This window comes from Gouania willdenowi, chromosome 15, assembly GCF_900634775.1.
Source record: "Gouania willdenowi chromosome 15, fGouWil2.1, whole genome shotgun sequence".
In the NCBI taxonomy this organism is placed as follows: domain Eukaryota; kingdom Metazoa; phylum Chordata; class Actinopteri; order Blenniiformes; family Gobiesocidae; genus Gouania; species Gouania willdenowi.
Window position 1 is genome coordinate 31590328 of NC_041058.1, and position 24914 is coordinate 31615241.

Consider the following 24914-nt stretch of genomic DNA (forward strand, 5'->3'; position numbering starts at 1 on the left):
TGCAGTTGTCAGATTATTACATCACCTAGTGGAAGTGCGTCTGATTCTCAAAACAAACGTGATGGCCTTTTCCTAACTCCTTTCCTAACACCTTTCCTTAACCCTGTGACATCATCCACGGGGTTATAGAAAAGTGGATAGAAAAGGAGAGGAACTATTCAAACGCAGCCATCATTTGAGGTCGACCTCATCAGGGATGAGCGTAATTTTCTCACACTGAGCAGTAACGTAATAACGCCAGAGATGAAGATCATCACATTATCGCGACACCTGGTGTAGCAGTGATGACCTGAGTCCGTCGTAAGCCTCTGTCAGCAGAGTGCTAGCGTTTTTAAGATGCTAAATGTGTTCAACAGTCTCTAGTTTTCATACACTCATAATGTATCTGCCGTCAGCTTGATATACTGTACACTTTACCATCGCTTATCAGGGAAAAGGTTTCAAGGGTTGTGTTCTTGGTTTCTACGTTAATACCAGTGCTTTTGTTACGCTCCCCTGTGTAGAATGAAACATTTTCAGGACCCCCACCCACCCCTACCCCATTGCAAAATAAAAATTCAACAGAATTGGTTAAAAAAAAGTAACCTTTTTGAAAAACTAAAACTGTGATTATTCTTCTTTAAAACTCATAGAAACAACATAAAATATGGAATATTAAATTTAGTCTTTATGTCCAAAGAATGAATACATGTTTAGAGCCTGTATCTGTGTGTTTAAATAGTAAAAATGAATCATCTGTTTTTCAGGTGCTGGTTTGGCACACTCGCACTGAGAACCCACATCTGGCTAAGGAGGTCAAATATATAAAGGACAAGGACACGGTGGCGGTGGAGGTGTGATCTTCTCTACGTTCTGTTGGTGGTGGTAAAAGTGACGACTATGGAGCAACGTGCTTCAGCGCTGGATCTCTGACACGTCACTAACGTGTTTCTATCAAACTGGACTGTTGCTGTCGACAGCCTGCTGATCTAAAACACTCAAATATTCATGGAATATATGGGTTTGCTTGAATGAAAGGGGACAAATGAAGGGTTTTTAATTAGTAATAGGTATTTAAAGTTAATATATGGTTTTTTTTTATTATTATTTCAAGCTACTGTTACACAATTGCTGAAATACAAAAGAGATTAGCCCTTTAGATTAGGAAAGACAAACACTGAGCTGAGATTTTTGTTTTCTTTTATTTTGAAAAAAGTTCCTGCAATTATGTATACGTCGTCTCAAAATGCACAAACCTTGAGGACGTAAATGTGGCTGCAGAGCAGAGAACATGCACAGGTCCTCAGCTTCAGGGTCTGATTAAATGTGGGATGTTGGTGATTAAATAAAAACAGGGAAAAATCCAGGTTTGAATCAGACTTTATTCCAAATCACTCTGATTTCCAGCATTGAACAGAAAAACTGGAGCAAACAAACCACGTTTGAGTGAGAGTCATTGGACAGAAAACATCTTTTTATATTCACGGTTTAATGCACGTTTTTGTACACGACACCAAAAAATATACGAACACTGGAAATAAATCTGAATCAAATAAACATGTTCACTCTGCACATTGAGTTGTTATTGCATGGATGTGTGTGCGCGCGTTTGGTCTGTCACTGCAGCCGTTGTGATTGGTCGACCAGGTTTATTTGCCCTATATGACTATAATCATTATACACAACACAAAGACGTCACCACACAGTACTGGATCATTCGAGTTCCTTCAATCTGACGGGTTCAGTAGAGAGATTAACTGTTTGAAGACCGACCACTGTGATTCCAGACAGGCTTTCATTTAGTCCTGGTGGTGCTGGGGGAGGATGGAGCTCTTAGAAATGGGTCACAGCCCAAATGCACTTAAACGCTGCTGCCTTCTAGTAGTAAAACCCTTCAGAACATCACAGCATGGTTATCAGGAGACACTGGAGGATCAACAATTACTCACTTCAAGGGAGAAGTTTCAACATATCAGTTAAAATAAGACCATGATGAGATCAAATGTTCACCCTCCAGTACACGGAGAACCTTGTTGTGTCTTTGAAATAAAGGTGGAATAATATATCATTTTAGGTCAACAAACACTAATACAGCCTATTAATCATATTACTCTTTTTATTAATATAAACCATGGGCCTTCAACCTTGGGGTCAGGACTCGATTTGGGATCGTGAGACACTGGGAGGGGACCTCCAGATGCCTTCAAGAAACTAAACAATTTGAGCTTATTTTTTTGTTTACCCTTTTTCTGCAACTACACCAAACTTTCCATATGTTTACCTATTTTCATTACTTTTTCTTGCCATATTTTTTGCTTTTTTTAATGCATTTTTGCTCCATCACTTTATTTTCGGCCACTTTTCTGCACATTTTTCTCTACTTTCAAGACATTTTCAGCACTTTTCCCATCTAATGTTGCATATGTTGACCCATTATTGTCACTTTCAACCTATTTTCACCATATTTCATGCTTATTTTTGCCCGTTATTTGCCAGTTTAAACTAATTGTTCCAATATTGACGATTTGAACCCTTTTTACCACTTTCTGTCTCCATTTTTTACCACTCTAATTTGCCACATTGAACCAATTTCTGTGGTTTTTAAAATCCCATTTCACCACCTTTCACACCATTTTTGTCACTTTTAACCCATTTTATTTCTGATTAAAACAAGGATTTACATTTTTAAGATGACTATATACTATGGCGCAAATAATAATAATAAACTTCCTGGATACCAGTGGATATTATTCAGATAAATAAATAATAAATGTGGTTATCACAGAACAATTCACCATCATTTTGCTGATTTTATGGATGGACCGAAAAAATCTCTCCCCTTTATTCCCCCTTATGGATGGCCCTGTCTCCACATGACTGTTCTATAATGTTTATGTCGGTGTTTAACCACCTTCAGCTACTTCAGCTAGTGGAGGTCCCCTGTCTTTGGAACCTTTATTTTGGGGGTCAAGGGCTGAAAAGGTTGAAAAACCACTGCTCTAAACAATCAAAGTATTTAACAGTGTATCAATATGTGCCGTGCATTAAACTCTGCTAAATTTAGAGTGTTTGAAGTTGTCAGTATAATGATATAATATGGAGATTTTCTAATATGTGATATAGAATTAAACTAATGTAATTAATATCACTAGAGCTAGATTGTAAATCTTTAATTCTAAATGTCTTAAATCTACTTTACCTATTGTCTTCATTTACTAAACTCAAGCTGGACTCACATGGTCAATGTGCAACAGAAAAATGCAAGCAGCAGAAAATAAACTAAAGCTTCAAGCACCAATAATTTTTTCCACGACATCTACAAGGAAAAGCCAAAGGTTGTGTCCCAGGTTGATGATGTGCAGCTGACTGTTAATAAAGTGCATGTCTGGCATTTTGCACCAGTGACTTTGACCCACAATCGTCTCAAGACTTCTTTAAGAAAGAAAAGAAAAGTCCACATTTATCAAATATTCACAATGTATACACAAAAATACACAAAGCCTTCATCTTTCTTTCTGAATAATGTAAGGTGTGGATGTGATTTGGTTCCACAATAGATCAAAGGAAGCTTTAGGGTACCCTGTATTTAGAATGTTGGATTTAAGCTACTACCATCAGAACGTGAATATATGAGCAATAAAAATAATTACAAATACAATACAGGGTTGTATTTAATCAACCCTGGGATGGGAGGAGCCACAATGTTTTTGGTGTCTTCTTTCTGAATGCAACATATTTTTCCTGCAGCTCTGCCCTTTCAAAATCAGGGATGAGGGTGTAGAGTGACATCTAATCAGATTCTGAACATATAATGGGTCACAAACTGATTTTCACTCTGTCTTGGGCCTTTAAAAAAACAAACACACTCAAATAAACCCATCACGTGCTTTAATTGGAAGGATAATATTATAGGATATTAATTTAGTGCTATATCTACTTAGTATGTATAGTTTTTTCCAAAAAAAACCAAATATATATATATATATATATATATATATATATAAAATTGAAATACTATTCATTGGTTTTGAGTTTTTGAAGGATTTCCTTTTCTCATCAAAGTCCCACGCAATGTTATTGACGCTACGTGTCATGTTAAATCTAATTTTGAAATTACATTTTTCATAAATCCTGCACTTTTTCTAAAACTATTCCACTCAATTTCCCTGAATTAAATCAAAATTAGTCACAAAATCAAGGAATTTTAAGTGAAGATCCTGCAGTGACTATAATATCTGTTACTCCTTGTTTGGGTATTGTTAGTGAATTATGATGAATATCAAGTATTTGTGGACGTGCACAATATAGGGCACATGTATGTTGAAATTGCTCATTTTCATATCTAACTAAACTTTATTTTTGAGTAATGAGTTAAAAATTATCTTGAGTCGGGTTCAGTTGAGAACTAATAATGCTCCTAATGATGTTGACTGTGGCCCTTGAGCAACAGTGATGCATGTCTGCTAGGGATGTAACGATTCACTCAACTCCCGATACGATTCGATTCACGATACTGGGTTCACGATACGATTTTCTCACGATTTATTTTACAAAATCGGAATGTTGACAAATGACTGAAAAATATTTCTTTATTCTTTTGGGGAAAATACTGTACTATTTTCCTTTTATTTTTCATTGTCAAAAGAATCCCTTGATAAACTTTTCAAAATGATGCAATTTAACTAAAAATAAATCTTGAATGAAATAAATAAAGGAATAATACAAATGAAGAAGAAGCCTATTAATTTAAATTCTGGTTCTATAGTAAACAATTCAAAACTGCATAATAGTTCTTTTTCTTTTTAAAAGTGCAACTGAAAATGTATTTTGTGCCTTAACAATTGGACTTTTAAAAAAACAAAAAAAAAAAAAAACAGTCATTTTACTGTATTTACGTCAGATATTTGTTTAGACCAGCAGAGGGCGCTGGTAACCCAGTGGTCGGTTGGCATGCAGTTACTCCACCAGTGAAGAAGAGAAGCTATGCTAGCAGACAGAGCTAATATTACAGATATTATTTCGGTGCTAAAGGAGTAAAGAATCATTTATGAGCATGTTTAACAATAAATGGCGGCCAGAAAGAAAATAGTAGCAGATTCCGCCCGTCACGTCCGCTTCTGGAAGGATAAATATATAGCGTTAGAAAAAGTACTGCGATTCAATTTTCAGAGCATCGATGTGAACCGTGGTACCTATGAATCGATTTTTAACTGCCTTACGATTAATCGTTACATCCCTAATGTCTGCACAATAATAAAGTGACACAGCACAGGAGTCTTTATATTTTATCTATATATACTGTTCCTCAGCATCCACTTAGATTATTGTTAATATTTCCAATTTGGGATATTTTCACACACTTACTGTATGTCAGTCTGATTAGGAACATAAAACACTGGTCCTCAAACTTGTCTGGCTCCATTACCCCTATGTCCAGCTACAACATTTGCTCAAAATACCATAAAAACAACTATAGAGCATAATAATGGAATGAATGAGACACACATTTTGAAAACTAACTGATTAGATTTATTTCTATAGTCTTATCATGTCCGGTCATCTCCCACATGGTATGGGACCAAGACTGACTCATCCCCATATTTTCATGCTTTTATTTGTAAATGTTCTACCTTCTCCCCTGTAGTGTCATTGCGTATAGATTGCACAGTTTCTTCATTTCAGACAGATGAGCGTCACATTACGGGGTTGTTTTTCTTTTTAATATCCTGAGTCGTAGCTTTCATAACTTGTCGATGAATCTGATTGTAGTAATATAGACATTGCCACCAATAATGAATAAAAATATTGTTTTCTTGTCTTTTAATTATAGAGGGTTTTCATGGCAATCATCAACCTGGAAGTCGCCATTTTGGCGATATTGCAGCAGCAAAACAAACCGCACGCACACAAACAAATCCCGAGTTTTGAGAGGAAATAGTGAATTATTGCCGTGTTTTTGGCTGTACCACTCGATCAGACCGTGAAAAACATTTGGAGTTTTACAGACTGACAAAAGTTCTAACAAATCAGGGAGAACAATATCAAAAATGATCAGAGGAAAGGAGGTGCTTGTGGCTAGCGAAGCTAAACCAGGATCTACGAGGCAAAAATGTGGAAAACATCCTAATTTGTTCAGCTAATTTCTTGTTCGGTAAGTGAAATGTTGATAGCAGCAGCTCTTAAAGGTGCAGTCTGTAACTCTTATAAAAGTGACTTTTTGTCATATTTGCTAAAGTTGTCACTATGTAAGAACAGCTTTACATGAAACTAGTAGTTAGTGTCAAAAAAACAGACTCATTGAGCCCCGCCCCCTGCTGCTCCTGCAGCCTTTGGCAGATTGCCAGAATGCACCGTGACCGAGCAAAAAGAACCAATTAGAGCCAGGATTGTGTTTGATGGACTGTCTGACAGCTGTTGCTCACAGTTCCTTTTGGAATTGGCAACTTTTCCACTTGAAAGGTAATTACTGCTGCTTGATTTACATTATGTTTGATTTGTAATTGTTACACTAGAACTCTGCGGTGCATGTATTGTTCATGTGTGTGCGCTGCCATCACAGCAGCCTCCGTGTGGGCTGCTGTGTTACTGCTGCTATTGATAGATTGGTGTGTGCACATTGAGAGAGAAGCGCTGCAGTAATATGCTTTTAACAGAGCATGTCATATTACTCTGATGTTGCTGTCGGGCTAACGTTAGCTTGTTAGCTCCTCTGTGGGAGGGGCTTTGGAGGCTGGGTGAGAGCCCAGGGGATCAGAAAGTTACGGACTGCACCTAGTGTGATGATAAGAATATAATTCATATCAAGCTACTGCATGTGGCATTACTGACTTAATATAATCACATTTAATTGTCTGCTACAGTAGCAACACAGTTGTTAAAATGTAGAGCTAAAATGAAGAGCTGTATTTCTCATTGTATTCCAGGTAAAAGGTCTGAACTTTTACCGTTATTGCATTACTTACTTTGGCCTTCACGACACATCTGTCGTTGATGACTTGATTCCACACACCATCTGCTTATAGGCCTCCAAACTGTTATAACATTTAAGGTCTTCCGCTGCGTATGGGTTAGGGTTAAAACCAGGTAGTTAACGATATCAGGATACATAATAGATGGAAGACTCTCCGCGTCGTCAATGATCCAAGACAAAGGAACCGACTCGTATGGATCTGCACCACCAATAAAGCGTAACTTTCCCAAATATCGTGCCCTTACCTGCAGACTAAGTCCTTCCCTGTATGCCTTTGCATCTTTAACTCATTTTGAGCATCTCGAGATTCGGGATTTGCTTGTGTGCGTGCGGTTTGTTTTGCTGCTGCTTATCACCAAAATGGCAACTTCCTGGTTGATGATGCACCATGAAAAACCTCTATAGTAAAAACTTGAAAACTTTGTAGTATCTGCAAAAACAATGAGGTCAAAACAAATGAAATGCTAATTAGCATCATTAGCAACAAACTGTCACATACAGCATTTTACAGAAATATGTTTTATTTTTATTTTTGAATGTCGGAGAACAATCTAATGACAACTCACAGTCCGTGCTGTGGATGTAGCTAAGCATATGCTAGTTTAGCGGTTAGCTAGTAGCATAAAAATAGAATTAATGAGTATTCTTAAATTATGTATAGATTAAACATGTTGAGAGAAGCCCAGTGATAACTACTGTATGACTTACACTAAAAGAAAGATATGATACGTGTTACTAATGATGAGCACTTAGGTGTAATCACTTACAATAACTTCATTAAGCTTGATTAAAGAAAACTCTTTCAACCTGATTGTTTAACACAAAGCCTTTCCTCGTTTTTAAAATTAAAATCCTGAGTTACAAAATAAGTAACGAAATAAATCATATGCACAAAAGTCGCCGCATTTTTAACAACAAATAATAGTGGTTGGACCTTTCACTGCAGCTCTACAGAAAATCAGGATGTTTTATACCATTTTTTACACCAATACGCACTGAAGGCAGGATGAGAAAAGACCACCACAAGAAAGCACCATTCACTTCACACACTAAGCAATTAACTAACTAACTAACTAACTAACTAAGGGTTCTCACCAGGAAATTTTGTAGGGGAAACATTTTTTAATTTATAACCCTCTGAAACACTATTTCCTGCATTCTGAGGGCAACATTTGGTTCAGTTTCTTGTTGAAGAAAATGACAGGAAAAAAGAAGAAAGCATTTTAAATATAATGTGAAGTGGAACCATCCAACATGTTTTACGGAGGAAATAAATAACTTAAAAGATAGTATAATGAAAAAAGGTGGACATATAACGGCATTGGCTTTAATCAAAGGATATTATATAGTTGCCTGATCAAAGCATGGTTACAGTGAAACACACCAGTGGTATTTCCAGATTGGTCAGAAGTTGCTTTCACCCAGAGATAATCTTTCTTCCATGTTGGATTAAAATTGGCGTTTTCTACAGTTCTTCTGTCAACATATTGACTGCCCTGTTTTCTCTTCGAAGCTGGCTCAAAAACGATGCTATATTACCTTTGTGCTTGTTTCTGCGCTTCAATCCTGACATGTTTCAAGGAAAATATAACTTGTAACGTTGCATGAAAGGATAATCAGTAATAGACAGCAACGGAGAAGCATGTCGGAACAAAACGAGGCTATTGTATTCCAATCTCTGAGGTGTTCCTAGCAGCAAGAGCAAAGACGAATGACGTATTTTTACAACGGAACTGATAAAAACAACAGAAAAGCCCCCTATGGGGGTTGAAACACAGCGTGGGAAATCATAATCACAGCATCAGGACCCCCCACGCTCAACTACGCTGGTGAGAACCCTGTAACTGACTCAGTAACTACCCATTTAAACAGTACACTATCAGTGAGAGACACTACGTTGTTACTCCAGTGAGTTTCTCTTCTGTTTGTCTCATTCTGGTGACAATGAAAGGAACACAAACATGAGGAGGAATGTTAGTGGCCAGGTGACAGCTGCCAGATGTTTGCTGGCTGTGCTCTATAGAGGAGTGATGGGTTTAGGAGCAGCAGTCGTGTGCTTTGTAAAGAACCTGAGCAGTGGGAGTGGGGTGGGACGAGGACACAGGGGGCGGTTCTTCCTTCACTCCTCTGGTTCTGTTCCTGGTTACTTCCACAGTTGGTTGCTGAGGGTCTGACCTGAGGCTGGAGCTGCAGTCCAGTCCTGGCTGCTCAGAGCCACAGCTGACATTTGCTGACTCAGCTAAGTGAAAGAAGAGAGGACAGGTCAGTTAGAAATATTAGGATACCATGATAGTGCACTCCTCTGTCCATCACTCTTTACCTTCATCTCTACCACAAATCACCCGTAAATAGCTAGTGTTGAGGATTAATAATAATTGCTCACAGAAACCTTTACAAATCAACACACAGAAAGGTTGAGAAGCACTGCCCTAAAGCATTAGGAAATATGGTGTCAGAGGTTTGTGGGGGGTGCACAGATAGCTATCGTAGCGCATGGCTTACAGTTTTTTTTTATCTGATTAAAGGTTACTTTTCTGATTAATAAATAAACACTGATTAAACAGATGATGTATGAAATTATCACTACCTGGTGTTAAAAGTGTGACCTCCAGATACTCTGCTTCCTAAATAAATCCCTTTCAAAACAAAAGCACAATATCCATTTCTCTTCTATTGCTAAATAAAAGGCTTCCAACCCATTGGAAATGGGTCAATGATCCATATCTAGTGCTGACTCACTAATTCTACCTTTACAACTATGAAACTGTTGGCCTAAGTATAAGTTAATTAAAACTTTGTTGTTATTGTTTTAATTCAGTAGCGCAGCTACAGGTCTTCAATTTCAAATGCCTTCGTCGGCCATCTTCCCCCCCCCCTCCCATCCGTGCTACTTGGAGGTGTGGTAGCAGCACCCATTGGCAGCACGCCCATGTCCCCAAATGGCTGGAATCCTGTTCTTCTTCCCACCCGACCCCCTCCCCCAACCCAACCCTACCCACGTGACTTGTCTCGTGTTCTTTGACTGTGTCCTGCTTTGCGGAGGAGGTTTTTTTTTCCTGGTTTTACACTGCCTTCTCTGTAGGGAAATAAGTCTCAAACAGGCCATTTTTCCCCTCACCTCTCCTCCTGTTGTTCATCCCATTTTCACCTAAATATGTGGGCGCTGCAAATGGCTGCTCCAGTGTGTTGATGTGTATCTTTCGCTGCAACTATTAAGTCAAATTCCTAGTCTTGTTCTAAACTGTACCTGGCAAATAAAGCATTCTGATTCTGATTTATAGCTATTTTCATGCATAAAAATGTCAGTGGCTTCTGATAAAGACTATAATTATATTGCAATTGGCTGATATAATCAATACATTCCTGACCATTTATATCAGGTGATTAACAAGTCACTAGAGGTACTAGTTTGGGTTTGGTGAGTTTGAATCCAGGTTAGCTGTTGGTTCGTTCACACCAAATGCATTTTGAACATTAAAATCGTGCCTCGTAGTTGGACGCTTGTGCTCAATGAATTTGCTTGTCACCAGTGTCGAAGATGCTCGAGACGCGTTGAGGGGAGGGGCTTCTCTGTTGTCGGTGGTGTTCATACAATGGATGATATTGTGGTGATCAGTTACGTTCATAATTCACTCAGTGACTGTGAAGTGGTGGAACATTATTGTGTTGAGAAGGCCGTGTTTCCAGTCAGATGTATTTTGGTGTGACTCAGTGTGTGCACTGTGATGTCAGAGGGTTATAGAGAAGTGTGGGTGAATGGAAAATAAAGTTTGGAGTTCCTTGCTGAACACGCTGCCTCTGACCCCCGTTCATCGGCTCTACATTAAAGAGGGGCTTGACTTTATTTGTTTTCTGTTTCTGGATTCACCAGAGCTGTGCTCGGACGAGAGTCACTTTCAGCTCTACTACCGTCTCTCCCATGCCCAGTTTGACGACCTGCTGACCAGCATCGCCGCTCACATCTCCCACCAGGACACCAACTACAGGCGCTCTATTCCAGCAGAAGAGTACCTGTCCATCTGCCTCCACCTCCGTTTAATATTTTTTTTTTCTTCTTCTCATTATTCTGATTACGTCACGGTTGGGGAACGCTCCTGATTGGTCGACGCGCCGTGATATGCCCCAAAAGTTCAACAATCCCAACTCCAGCGTCGGCCACATTCGAAGCGGCGGACGCACGTCAAAAGTGTCCGCCCCGCTTAAAGTTTCAAAACGCATTGCACAGGAGGCACGGGATGTGCAGCGGGACCTCCGACGCTCCCTAAAAGCGCGTCCACCATGTATTGTGAATGTACACCTGCCGCTTTTGGTTTGGTTGGTTTGGTATTAGGCGTGTGACGATATCTCAATACGGTGATATTTTGTCGCATGATCAATAATCAATATGCTCGGCTAAGTATCGATTTATTTATTTTTCAAAACCTTTTCTGCTTTTTCACTAAAATGTGCAGGTACGTCTTCACAGAAACGTTGTCACTATTTGTTGAAGGAACCAATATATTGTTTACTGGAAGATTGCACTATAATGGTGTCAGTGGTAAGAAAGACTGTTTATTGTTTAAAGCACTATTGGAGATACTTATTTGTTTACATTGGTATGTTGACACTTATTTACAGAAATGTTGCACTAAAATAGTGTCACTGCTCATAGGACACTTTTTCAATTTATTGTCTTTCAATCAATCAATCAATCAATCAATCAATCAATCAATCAATCAATCAATCAATCAATCAATCAATCAATCTTTATTTGTATAGCGCCAAATCATAACCAATGGTATCTCAAGGCACTTTACAGTAGAGCAGTCTTAAGGACGGACTCTTCATATTATGGATACACACATATGCATATATACGTATATACACATACATATGTATCCCACACCCAACATGAATTCATCATGGCGGCAAGGAAAACCTTCTGTTAAGCAGCAGGAACCTTGTGTGGATCCCATTCCTATGATGAACAGCCATCCACGTTATGCTGTGTTGGGTGTGTGCAGAGGAAAGGGTGGAGACAGAGCCGCTGTGTCTCTGTAACTCCACACTGAGGATCCCACGGACCTGCAAGACAAAAGCCAGAAGGAGTACAGGAGCAAACACACAAGGGAAGAAGCAGACATAGAGGGAGTGTTAGAGAGAGGAATGGGACCCTCTCTGGTCCCTCTCTAACCTAAATGACCTCTCTCTTAACGCCCTCTCCAACCTCTCTCCAACCGAGCATGCCAGACCCCCCCCCCCGGGAGTCTATGCCTATTGCATCTTAATTATGAGCTATGAGCTGGTTCCTAACTAAAAGCTTTACCAAAGAGGAATGTTTTGAGCCTAACCTTTAAGGTAGGGAGGGTGTCTGCCCCCCGAACCGTGGTTGGTAGATGGTTCCAGAGAAGTGGGGCCTGATAACTGAAAGCTCTTCCTCCTATACTACTTTTAGAGACAAATGAAACAACGAGTAGTCCAGCATTTTGAGAGCGTAGTGTTCTGGGGGGATTGTATGGCACTACAAGCTCCTTGAGATAGACTGGTGCCTGTCCATTTAGGGCTTTATAAGTGAGAAGAAGAATCTTGAATTCTATTCTATATTTTATGGGAAGCCAATGCAGAGAGGCTAATACAGGAGTAATGTGATCTCTTCTCCTAGTTTTAGTCAGTACACGTGCTGCAGCATTTTGAACCAGCTGAAGTGTCTTAAGCGACTTGCTCGGGCAGCCTCCTAAAAGAGAATTACAATAATCCAGTCGAGAGGTAACAAAAGCATGGACTAGTTTTTCGGCGTGGCCCTGAGACAGGATAGATCTGATTTTAGCAATGTTACGGAGATGAAAGAAGGCAGTTCTTGAAGTTTGTTTTATGTGAGAGTTGAAGGATAAGTCCTGATCAAATAGAACCCCAAGGTTTCTAACAGTTGTGCTTCGTGCCAGAGTAATGCCATCTAGGGCAGTTAGGCTAGCATAGGTTTCTCTAAGGTGTCGTGGGCCCAGTACAATGACCTCAGTCTTGTCTGAGTTGAGAAGAAGAAAATTTTGGTCCATCCAGGCCCTAATGTCCTTTAGACAGACCTCAAGTTTAGATAGCTGATTTGTCTCACCTGGCTTCATTGATACATACAGTTGGGTATCATCAGCATAGCAGTGAAAGTTAACAGAGTATTTTCTCATAACATTACCAAGGGGGAGCATATAGATACAGAAGAGGATTGGACCTAGCATAGAGCCCTGAGGAACCCCGTAGCTTACTTTAGTGTACACAGAAGACTTATTATTCACGTGTACAAACTGGTACCTATCAGATAGGTAGGACTTAAACCAGTTTAGGGCAGTCCCTGTGATTCCAAGTAATTCCTCTAATCTCTCTAGTAGAATATAGTGATCTATAGTGTCAAAAGCTGCACTAAGATCTAATAAAACCAGCACTGAGAGTCGTCCTTCATCTGAAGCCCAGAGTAGATCATTAGTTACTTTAACTAAAGCAGTCTCTGTGCTGTGTTGAGCTCTAAAACCTGACTGCAAGTCCTCGAACAGGTTGTTGTTTTGAAGGAAGTCACAGAGCTGAGCCGCCACAACTTTCTCAAGAATCTTTGAAATAAAAGGAAGATTAGATATAGGCCTGTAGTTTGCTAAAGTGCTGGAATCAAGAGTAGGTTTTTTGAGAAGGGGTTTGATTACAGCTACTTTAAAGGACTGTGGCACGTAGCCTATTGATAGGGATATATTTATTGTCTCCAACAAAGATGGGCAGACCAGGGGAATAACTTCTTTAAACAGCTTAGTTGGGATCGGATCTGAAAGGCAGGTCGATGGTTTGGAGGATGAAATAATAGAGTTAAGTTCCTGAAGTCCTATATGTGTGAAACAGTTTAGGTTAGGCCTATTTACATTTAATGGTACAGCAGGCCCAGGTGAAGGCAGGGAGTGGCTAATTTCAGAGATATAAAATAAAAATTTTATTTTTTCACTTAATCTTTTTTTTTCTTGTTATGTCATAGATTATCGTAGATTGATTTCTGACCAATACATCGATGATCGCAGTATCGTCATACTGTGAGATTTGTATCGCGTATCGTATCGCAAGGTACCCAGAGGTTCCCACCCCTATTTGGTATGAACGCGCTATTAGGTTTTACTTTACGTTATTTATTTTTACGTCCTCCGAGGAGGTTTTGTTTCTGCAGTGTTTATTTATTTGACTGTGAACACTCTAACGCAAAAACTAAAAGATGGATTTTGGTGAAATTTTCAGGAAACATTCAAAATGTGATCAGGAAAAAGTGATTAGATTTTGGAGATGATCAGGATCACTATCCTGAATCTAACATTTAGGTGACAATGCAATATGGGGGACTGCTACGGTTTGGTGGAGGCCTGCACTGCTTTCTAGGTTTATATAATTTAGTATTGGGTTTGTAGTCAGTTTTGGTGTTTTCTTTATCACATGGGTAACTTGGTACACCTATATATCAGTTCACCATTACTATAGCCCATTATATAGAAAAAAGCGAGCATCTAAATCTACTAAATCATACCATTAAGTTACAAATTACATGATTTTACTTGTCCATTATTTTACCAAGGTTATTTTGAAATGTTACAGCTTTAAATAACTTCATTTTACATGAAAAATAAAAAGTTACAATGCAAAAGCAAACACAGACAATAGCCAAAGGACATGGAAAGCTAACTATGGGCTTAAGTCAACACTGGTTGATCATTCTATCCACATCGTTGGTAGATTCTCCTCTTGTGTAAATTGAATTTCATGTTCAAACAAAACTATTATTGAACAAGCAGATCAATCAATGCAGCAGATTACAAGCGTCAAGACACCATTGTTCATACAGATTAATTATTATGACGGATCGATTATTACAGTTTGTTTTAAATTTCAACTCTCCTAAATCTTTATTCTGCCTGTTGATGCCTCAGGATCCAAGGAGGACAAAGGCTGTATCTCAGCGTCTGTGGTGATGTAAGTGCTGGGTTGGGGGATGTTCCAACAACGACAGGCATTAAAAAAGACTCGGTCCTGTTGGTGATTTGTTAGCTCTCATTAGCCTCCCCCTGTTGTTAAGATGCTGACAAAGCTTTTGAGTGCTGACATCAATAAGAAAAGGATGGAGCATGTCAGCACATCATGTTCCAAAGGAGGAGAAGCTCCATGGCCACTTGAAGATTGTTTGTCATCAATGACAAGTTTTAGAGCAAATGTTGGAAAAACCATTGTATCCTACCCATGTTTAACTTCCTCTTTCGATATTCACTGATTAACTGTGTAAACATTCTGCAAGAAATCCTTTAGGGCCTGTCCTACAAAGCTGGATTTCCTCTTATTGCACTAACGTCCGGGATTTAATTGGTGTGTGCTGTCATACGAAGCTCGATAATTTCTAAATCACCATGGAAACTTAGGCTGAACACATATCCTGGTCAGGACCAGGTTATGAAGTAGATAAGATCTGAGTGAGTACTAAAATCCCGCCTCCTGACAAATCAGTTCTCTTAGAAATCAACTTGTCCGATAAAAGGAGGATCATGTGAATCTGATCTGACAGGAGAGAATATTCACACATTCAATGCAATCCTTTCATTTACCGTGCAGACATCCTATAGGAAACAGAGATTTTTATCTGATGGACTGACCTACATTAGTTAGCTGATAACACCTGCGTGTGTGGGATGCTTTAAGACCCATAAATGAATTAATTTATTAATTTATATATGTATTTTGTGGTGATGCTGAGAGCCTCAGTCCTGTAAGATAATATAAAATACAAATTAATTCCACCTCCCTTTATTGTCCCATGAATTAAATTGTATAATATAATTTTACCATTAACACTCATCAATTTCTGCATTCATTACTTGCTGCTTTTTCTTTCTTTTTGTTGTTTTTAGTTTCAATAATAATTTCTCAATTGTGGTGTAAAGTTCTCTACACAGTTTCTCTGTGATTGTGATTGGTCTGACGCTGCAATCTCCACCCATGTCACAAGAGCGCACATGTAAACAGGCTGAAATCACCTCGCTTAACTTAATAATAATAATAATAATAATAATGCATCAATTTTATATAGCGCTTTATCATAGACACTCAAAGTTGCTTTACAGTAATATTATTTAAAATATTATTCTTTCACTCCACACGTAGTGGTGGTAAACTACTATTGTGGCCACAGCTGCCCTGGGGCAGACTGACGGAAGAGAGGCTGCCATAGCGCACCATCGGCCCCTCCAACTACCACCAACACCCACTCACACACTACATTCATACTAGGCAATGTGAGTGAAGTGCCTTGCTCAAGGACACACCGCCAGCCCACTGTGGACCCTGGAATTCTCAGTGGCCTCCATCCAACTACTAACCAGGCCCACACCTGCTTAGCTTCCGAGATCTAACGAGATCGAACAATGACAGGCTGGTATGGCCACAAAGTGAGTTAATATTGAGCTTTGTAGTTCAGCTTCTCTCTGGCGTAGAACGTTTGGTTAGGCTTAACTGATCTAGCTTTGCAGTACAGGACCTTAATGCTGCTTAACAACTAAAGCTGCTCTCATCCACTACTGATGTTAGTGTAACCCCAAAAACTCTGACAAAGTGACATTTTTGGGTATTTTCACAGATTGAAAGTCGTCGACGAAACAATGGCGGATGTTGATATTTTGACTTCCACAGAAACCATTGAATACAGCCGAGCACAAACACTATAAACAAAGCACAACACAAAGGGCATTGAACCAATCACTGTCCTGTCTGACAAAGAAACACAAGAAATCACAGTAAGAAGGAAGTAAAAGCACTTCTTAAAGACAGTTTTCCTCATCGGCGCCATCTTTGCATTCTTCAATGAGACTCCAAATCCCAAATTTGTTTATGTTGTTCCAAAAACACAAGTTAAAGCAGAAATTTGTACTTTGAACATTAGTTTGTGAGTAAATCCTCTGTCAGAGAAAGATAAGAATAAATATGTGATGGATCAATTCTATGTTGATATATATACAGGTACATACATGACATTTGATTTCTACTTTTTCAAAAATAATAACATGTCTACATTTTCTAGCAGTAATTCAGTCCTTTTGACAATGTCTATGTCTGCTACAGCTGGAAAGACATGCTCCCTTTGGACAGATGTAGCAAAAGTAGACATGGGCAATTATACAGTACATACAGTAGCTGTTTCACTCTGTTACTATGTTTAGACAAGATGTGTGTGTGAAAGGGAATTTGTGACAAATGGACAAATAATGATTAAGTTAAGAAAAAAATTAGGGCTTGAACTTTAACGCATTCATTGCGATTAATTAATCACGGAAAAATAACGCACTAAAAAAATGTACGCAGTTCATCGCTTTTTTTTTTTGCACGACAAACAACGCAGAACCTTTCTCATTGCACAGGTTCCTGGTATACCCATGATACTGATGCACAGACTACAACACAAGAAATGGGAGAACCTGGAGAGAACTTGTTGCTGTGCTTTCTGGCCGTTAGTTTTAGTTTAAATAAAAACACCAGATAGAAAACAAAAGCCCAGTTGTGTGCAAATTGTGCAAGAAAAAGTTTGCATATCACTGGAGCTCTTCCACCTCCATGCTAACCATATAGCAGCTAGCACCTCAATGCTAACATGTAGCAGCTAGCAGGGACAATGGTCCTAGTGGAGCAGACAGTGTCTCTAATCCACACTAACACTCAGACAGAGTTCAGAACCAAAATGAATAAATCTATGAGTAACAAATGAACAAAGTCAGTGATAAATGATTGTAGTGGACAGTCAACCACTCTGTGGTAGAGGATGTGGGCGGGGCTAGAAATGCTGCTACAGATAGCATCATCTGACCCAATTTATGAACTGCTATGTAGAAAAACTACTGTATTTCAAACTAAATGAATCAGCTTCATCAGTTGTTCTGTTTATTTCATGATATCCACAGATATTCTAACTATTTTATGTTCTGTAAATGTTCTGTACTAAGTGTTGTTTTTTTATTTTAATACACAAAAACAAATTTGTTTTTGTGTATTAAATCCGTAAAACCATGAATACAGCTCACTTAAATTCAGAGCTGAAAGTAATGGATTAGAAGTACTCACGTTGCTGTAATTGAGTTGCTTTTATGGGTACTTGTACTTTTTTGAGTATATTTCTAAATAGTAATTTTACTTGCACTTAAGTACATTTTAAAAGGAGTAAAGTAATTAGTTGCATTTCTACACCCAACCGTTGTCGACTAAATTATTATTTTAATTAAATTATTTTATTAAAATTATTATTTTTTGTGAATATTTTCTTATTTCTGTTTCATGATCACATTGAACATAATCCACATGTTCTTAGTCGTGCCATTTCTGATCAAAGCCCAGATACTTTCTGTGGTTCAGGATTAAGTTTCTACCTATTATGTTGTTACCCACATGGCACTGTCTTAGAGTTCATAAATGTAGCTTTACTTAGAGCCTGAGAACTGTTTTTTATTTTGAATTTAATTCATTGGTGTTATTTTATTTCATCTGATCTGAGCTGCTACTATTCACCTGTGAATGAATGAATGAATGAATGAATGAATGAATGAATGAATGAATGAAGCTTAATTAATTCACTTTCCATGGATACCTGGTTGACGTTCCTTTGTCCTTGCTGCGCAGTGTTTACGTTCTGTTCTTGGCTCAGCTTCTGCAGGCTTGGGTTTACACCTGCTGGAAATAATGAGAGCAAAGGTAGATAAGTGACGTTTGAATCGCCTCACAATCTATTAAACAAAAAAAAGGTTTTGATTATGTGAGGGAGTATTGAAGCAAACAGCACCAATAAAAAGTTTGAACACACTCATTCATTTATGAGAAGGTATGTTCAACCTTTTGCCTGGTAAGTTATCTGACTCATTCCTTATAGGGTCATTCCATGTCATTTCACAAATGGTCCATGCACTTCAGTTTCAAAAAATTCTGAAATTGTTGATGAATGAAAATTGTAATTAAAATTTTTTTTTTTTTTTTTTCCGGAGTTCAACAGACTGTCAACCAAGAGCCAATGTATATATGTGACTAATCATTAGTGATGTGAATAGTCTATGTTCATAGCTCTAAGCCAGGGATGGGCAACTGTTATCACAGCGGGGCCGCAAAAATGTGATTGTCTGATCTGAGGGCCACATTATCAACATTCATGCCAATATTAAGAATAATGACCAATCTGAGCATTAACACAGGAAAGAACAAAGGGTTTTTTGTCATTTGTTGGCTTTTTGTGTTTTTTTCTGACTTTTTAGTCATTCCATGTGTTTTTGGGGTCATTTCATATGTTTTTGGAGTCACTGTGTGTATTTATCTGTCATTTTGGGAATTTCTGCTGGCATTTTGTGAGTGTGTTTTTGTTATTTCTTGTGTGTTATGTTTGCATTTTGTTGTCAACCTGTGCCTTTTTTTGATTTTTTGTTATTTTGGGTATTTTTTCTGTAATTGTTAGCATTGTGTGTTTCTTTGGTGTCATTTTGTATGTGTTGTTGTTTTGTGAGTCTGTGTGTATTTGTCTTGGGGGGCCGCACAGAATTAGGCCGAGGGCCGCATTTGCCCACGTCTGCTCTAAGCTGATCACATTACACAGAGCTGAGGCATATGCATATGTTTAAGACCCAAACATGTTCCAGCTCCAAACTCCGAAAAACTTTTTTCTAATTTTGAAGGGCTGGCATGTCCACCAGATAGAATGTATAGCAGAGGTTTTCTGTATTCTGAGAGAGTAGGTGGAGCTGCATTACTATACCAAATTTCAGCTTCCTATGTGGTGTAATTTTTTAGATATAGGAAGCTGAAAATGGAAAAAAAAATAAGGATGTGCAAAAATTGACATACACACCCCACTAAATTGTCCATATCTCAAAAACTTTTCATGGCTGTCAGGAAGTTTGAACGTCAATCAACAGATCTCCCCATTGGTTCATACATCAGTGTAAACATGTGACCGTATTGTTTGCTTTGACTTTACATATCCTCCACCATGCAGATTACATGCAGTGCCATTCTTTACCCATACATTACAAACATGCTCAGGTTGCTGTAATGTGTGCGAGTGTTCATGCAAACATAAAGCGTGTTGGCACTGCAGTCCTTCTGAATAACTATGAATCTGCAGACTTAACTCTATTTTTACCTCTGCAGTGGGACTCCATGAAAGCAGCAGAGAGGGGACGCTGACCTTTTACATCTGCCTTCATTTCTTTGACGCATCTTTTCTCTGATGTTGTGCTTGTGATAGTGTGTGTGTGTGTGTGTGTGATGGTGTGTGTGTGTGTCCCTGTTTATGCACACTATGTGAACTAACATCGTTTGGCAGACAGCCATGTCCCAACTGCAGTGTGTCAAGGATTTATTTACATTCCGAAGCATCTAGTCTGAATATGACCAACAATAATTATAAATCCCTTAATCAGGGATAAACAAAGTCTCTCACTTACCAATATTTGCCTTTTTTAATTGACCCTCAGCAAGTTATTTGAGAAGTGATAGAACATCAAATATTAGTGTGTGTTCTTTTCAAATGATAATTCAAAAGACTCACCACTGATTCTTTTTTAAAAGAACATAACAGACAGTTTTTGTTGTATTGCCAAAAGCCTGTATTAGCATAAGCACGGTAAACGTTAAAGCTGCTAGGGACAATCACTAACATTTCTTAAACTGTACATGTATGTAAAAAAAAATAAGTAAAAACACTCGTATCCGTGACTTCACATCCCAGAATGCAATGCACGAAGATTTCAACAAACAAACTGGTTTTCCTTTCATTTTGAAGTAAACAGTGTTTGATTCATTGATCTATGGCCTGCACTATTATTTTATCTAATAAAATATTATTGGACATACTGTAGCAGTTTTAAGCAGTGATGTTAATGATGGTGTGGAACTCTCTTCATATACAGGCTTTAGCATCTGTAATTAATTAACAATTTACTGAAATATTAAACATAATACAGTCTCATTGACCAGTAGTGAAAATGTAAATAACAAAAATGTTTTTAATGTTCAATCAATCAATCAATCAATCAATGGTATCTCAAGACACTTTACAGTAGAGCAGTCTTAAGGACGGACTCTTCATTTTATGGATACACACAAATGCATATATACGTATATACACATACATATGTATCCCACACCCAACATGAAGTCATCATGGCGGCAAGGAAAACCTTCTGTTAAGCAGCAGGAACCTTGTGTGGATCCCATTCCTATGATGAACAGCCATCCACGTTATGCTGTGTTGGGTGTGTGCAGAGGAAAGGGTGGAGACAGAGTTGTTGAGACTCTGTAACTCCACACTGAGGATCCCACGGACCTGCAAGACAAAAGCCAGAAGGAGTACAGGAGCAAACACACAAGGGAGGAAGCAGACATAGAGGGAGTGTTAGAGAGAGGAATGGGACCCTCTCCGGTCCCTCTCTAACCTAAATGACCTCTCTCTTAACGCCCTCTCCAACCTCTCTCCAACCGAGCATGCCAGACTCCCCCCCCCCCGGCAGTCTATGCCTATTGCATCTTAACTATGAGCTATGAGCTGGTTCCTAACTAAAAGCTTTACCAAAGAGGAATGTTTTGAGCCTAACCTTAAAGGTAGGGAGGGTGTCTGCCCCCCGAACCGTGGTTGGTAGATGGTTCCAGAGAAGTGGGGCCTGATAACTGAAAGCTCTTCCTCCTATACTACTTTTAGAGATGAATGGAACTATGAGTAGTCCAGCATTTTGAGAGCGTAGTGTTCTGGGGGGATTGTATGGCACTACAAGCTCCTTGAGATAGACTGGTGCCTGTCCATTTAGGGCTTTATAAGTGAGAAGAAGAATCTTGAATTCTATTCTATATTTTATGGGAAGCCAATGCAGAGAGGCTAATACAGGAGTAATGTGATCTCCACTCCTAGTTTTAGTCAGTACACGTGCTGCAGCATTTTGAACCAGCTGAAGTGTCTTAAGCGACTTGCTCGGGCAGCCTCCTAAAAGAGAATTACAATAATCCAGTCTAGAGGTAACAAAAGCATGGACTAGTTTTTCGGCGTCGCTCTGAGACAGGATAGATCTGATTTTAGCAATGTTACGGAGATGAAAGAAGGCAGTTCTTGAAGTTTGTTTTATGTGAGAGTTGAAGGATAAATCCTGATCAAATAGAACCCCAAGGTTTCTAACAGTTGTGCTTCGTGCCAGAGTAATGCCATCTAGGGCAGTTAGGCTAGCATAGGTTTCTCTAAGGTGTCGTGGGCCCAGTACAATGACCTCAGTCTTGTCTGAGTTGAGAAGAAGAAAATTTTGGTCCATCCAGGCCCTAATGTCCTTTAGACAGACCTCAAGTTTAGATAGCTGATTTGTCTCACCTGGCTTCATTGATACATACAGTTGGGTATCATCAGCATAGCAGTGAAAGTTAACAGAGTATTTTCTCATAACATTACCAAGGGGGAGCATATAGATGCAGAAGAGGATTGGACCTAGCACAGAGCCCTGAGGAACCCCGTAGCTTACTTTAGTGTACACAGAAGACCTATTATTCACGTGTACAAACTGGTACCTATCAGATAGGTAGGACTTAAACCAGTTTAGGGCAGTCCCTGTGATTCCAAGTAATTTCTCTAATCTCTCTAGTAGAATATAGTGATCTATAGTGTCAAAAGCTGCACTAAGATCTAATAAAACCAGCACTGAGAGTCGTCCTTCATCTGAAGCCCAGAGTAGATCATTAGTTACTTTAACTAAAGCAGTCTCTGTGCTGTGTTGAGCTCTAAAACCTGGCTGTTCTACCAATAAACAAAATATGTGAACCTTTTATTTAAAAAAAGACTATAAAAGGACTTTTTAGAACAATGTTATACCTTTGGGCATAAACTATGGAGAGTTGCCATTTTCGACAGGATATTGCACACTTTCGTTGATTCAGCATTGCCTGTCGTTTTTTCAATAAATGGTGCATTGTGGGAGGTAGAGGCGTAACAGGTCAGTTCATACCTGTCAAGTTTTGGATTTGAAAATAAGGGACATTTTCTGGCGCCCACTACGAGTCGTCCCACCCGCCCAACCAAGCTCCAGTATCCCTTATATTTTAATATAGGTGTACAAAAAATCTAAAATACCCACTTATCAACCACTTACTAAATACAATGATGTGATTATAATCTGGTAGGTCGATCTTTATTAACGTTGAAATGCTGTGAACATTCCTACTAGGGCTGGTGATATGAACCAAAACAAAAATCAAATTGCTGATATATGATATAAATCTAGATAATTTTATCAAATAAAGTCTGACCAGAAAAACAATTCTGGGTTAAATTTGCTGATGCTAAATGCTACACAGGGACATTTATTAACAAACAGCTGATCAATGTGTGACAATCATTAATCATCTAACTGAGCTTTAAATGTTGTTCTGAGAAGTAAAAGCAGCGACTCCTAAAACTAGTATTTTAATACATAATAAGCTATAATATATATATATATATATATGAATTATTATAGTTTTCTGTATCGCCAAAATAGTAAACTCGATACATCTTGAATCTCGATATATCGCCCAGCCCTAAATTATAAAACAGCCTAAATAAAAACATAAATGTGTATATGAAGCACGTGTTTATTTATTATACTTACAATTTATATACAAGTCAACACGTTGCATATTTACTGTTAATTTCATGTTGCTTGTCTTTAAGTTAGACATTAAGATTTTATTTTATTACATATTTTCTTATAATTTCTCATGTGGTTCTCTGATATTCACTAATGACTTATTAGACACATTTGTTACAAACTTTACATTCTTTAACACTTTATAAACAGTGTATATTTGTGGAGCTTGTGATTGGATGATTTTTCATGGTGACTTACGTGGTTCCTTCCGCTGTGGTAGACGGTAAAATCTCTGTTATTAATCTAACAGAACGTGGAACTGTGTCCCATCCTGCTGCTCTTTAGGAAGATAAACTCTCTGTCACATTTCACAATGTATTTAAACCAGTTCTTTGTTTTTTTCGCCGGAACGTCTTCATTCATTCATCTCTGATCTGAATTGTTTCCGGGTTTGGTGCCGCTGTCAGCACTAATCTCGCGAGAACTGCCACCAAGCCAGGCCATTTCAGATGGCAGTTCTCGCGAGGTCGTTCAGTTTAGTAAGGCATCTTTTAATTAATACTACAGTAAAATACGGGATAATTACGGGAAAGTACTAATACAGGAAGATGGAGGTCAAATCCGGGAGTTTCCCGGCCAAAACGGGATACTTGACAGGTATGGGTCTGTTTACACTGTGGGAAATGTAGTTTTTCTGTTCGCTCTCAGCGTGAAGCAGCCGTGTGTATCGATGAAAGAGCAGCATCCAGGTTGTATATTAGGAGAGGATTAAATATCACCTTTCTCACCAACTACCGGCTTCTTGTGTGCCTCCCTGCACCCACTCAGCATCAGAATTGTTGTTACCAGCAGAAACAAGGCTGTGTTGTTGGTGTTGGAAGTGCAAAAATATGATGTGCAACTGTGATGAAAGCTGCATGAAAGGATATCTGTTCATGGACAGGATGATGCGTCAAGGATCAGCGCCGTAAATAAAAGTTAACATCTCAACATTTAGCCACAAGGAAGTCAGAGGGAACAATCTGGTGGGGGTGCGATTAGTGTCATGACAGCCGCCCATGTAAACATAGTAGTGCCATGAACAAGGCCGTTTACAAGCTGCATTGAGACTTTCTGTGAGGAAATTCTGTCGTAACCGCATCTGATTTCAGATGCAACTTTGGCTTTGTGCCCATTAGCTTAGCCCATTAGCTTAGCCCCCAGATCCCTCTCATAGCAGTTCAGCTTGAAGCGGTCACTGAATTCCATCTGAATGGAAAAGTGTGTACCCTGTACCGATAATATGGAGCCAATGTCTGGATAATTCTGGCTAAGTGACGTTATTTGGCTCAGAGATGCAAAATAAATGTTTTTGTCGG

At 38.7% G+C, this 24914-nt stretch overlaps 2 protein-coding genes across 3 annotated transcripts in view; one reads left to right on the top strand and one right to left on the bottom strand.

The window, feature by feature from the left end:
* The window catches only part of b3gat2 (beta-1,3-glucuronyltransferase 2 (glucuronosyltransferase S)), a 72624-nt gene extending 71075 nt beyond the window's left edge, over nucleotides 1-1549 (top strand). Inside the window, exon 4 of the mRNA XM_028469594.1 lies at nucleotides 747-1549. Coding sequence (XP_028325395.1) covers nucleotides 747-839 — 93 coding nt within the window. The 3' untranslated portion in view covers nucleotides 840-1549. The remainder of the gene's footprint in view (nucleotides 1-746) is intronic.
* A 4742-nt stretch (nucleotides 1550-6291) lies between these two features.
* LOC114476529 (stromal membrane-associated protein 1-like) overlaps nucleotides 6292-24914 on the bottom strand; it is a 177980-nt gene continuing 159357 nt past the window's right edge. The window contains exons 9-10 of one of the 2 annotated variants that reach the window (XM_028468131.1): nucleotides 18561-18640; nucleotides 6292-9188 (exon numbers count right to left, since the gene is read on the bottom strand). In XM_028468131.1, the coding sequence (XP_028323932.1) occupies nucleotides 9093-9188; nucleotides 18561-18640 (176 nt within the window). In that variant the 3' untranslated portion in view covers nucleotides 6292-9092. Of the gene's footprint in view, nucleotides 9189-18560; nucleotides 18644-24914 lie in introns of both variants that reach the window. The other variant, XM_028468130.1, reaches the window with a different exon arrangement.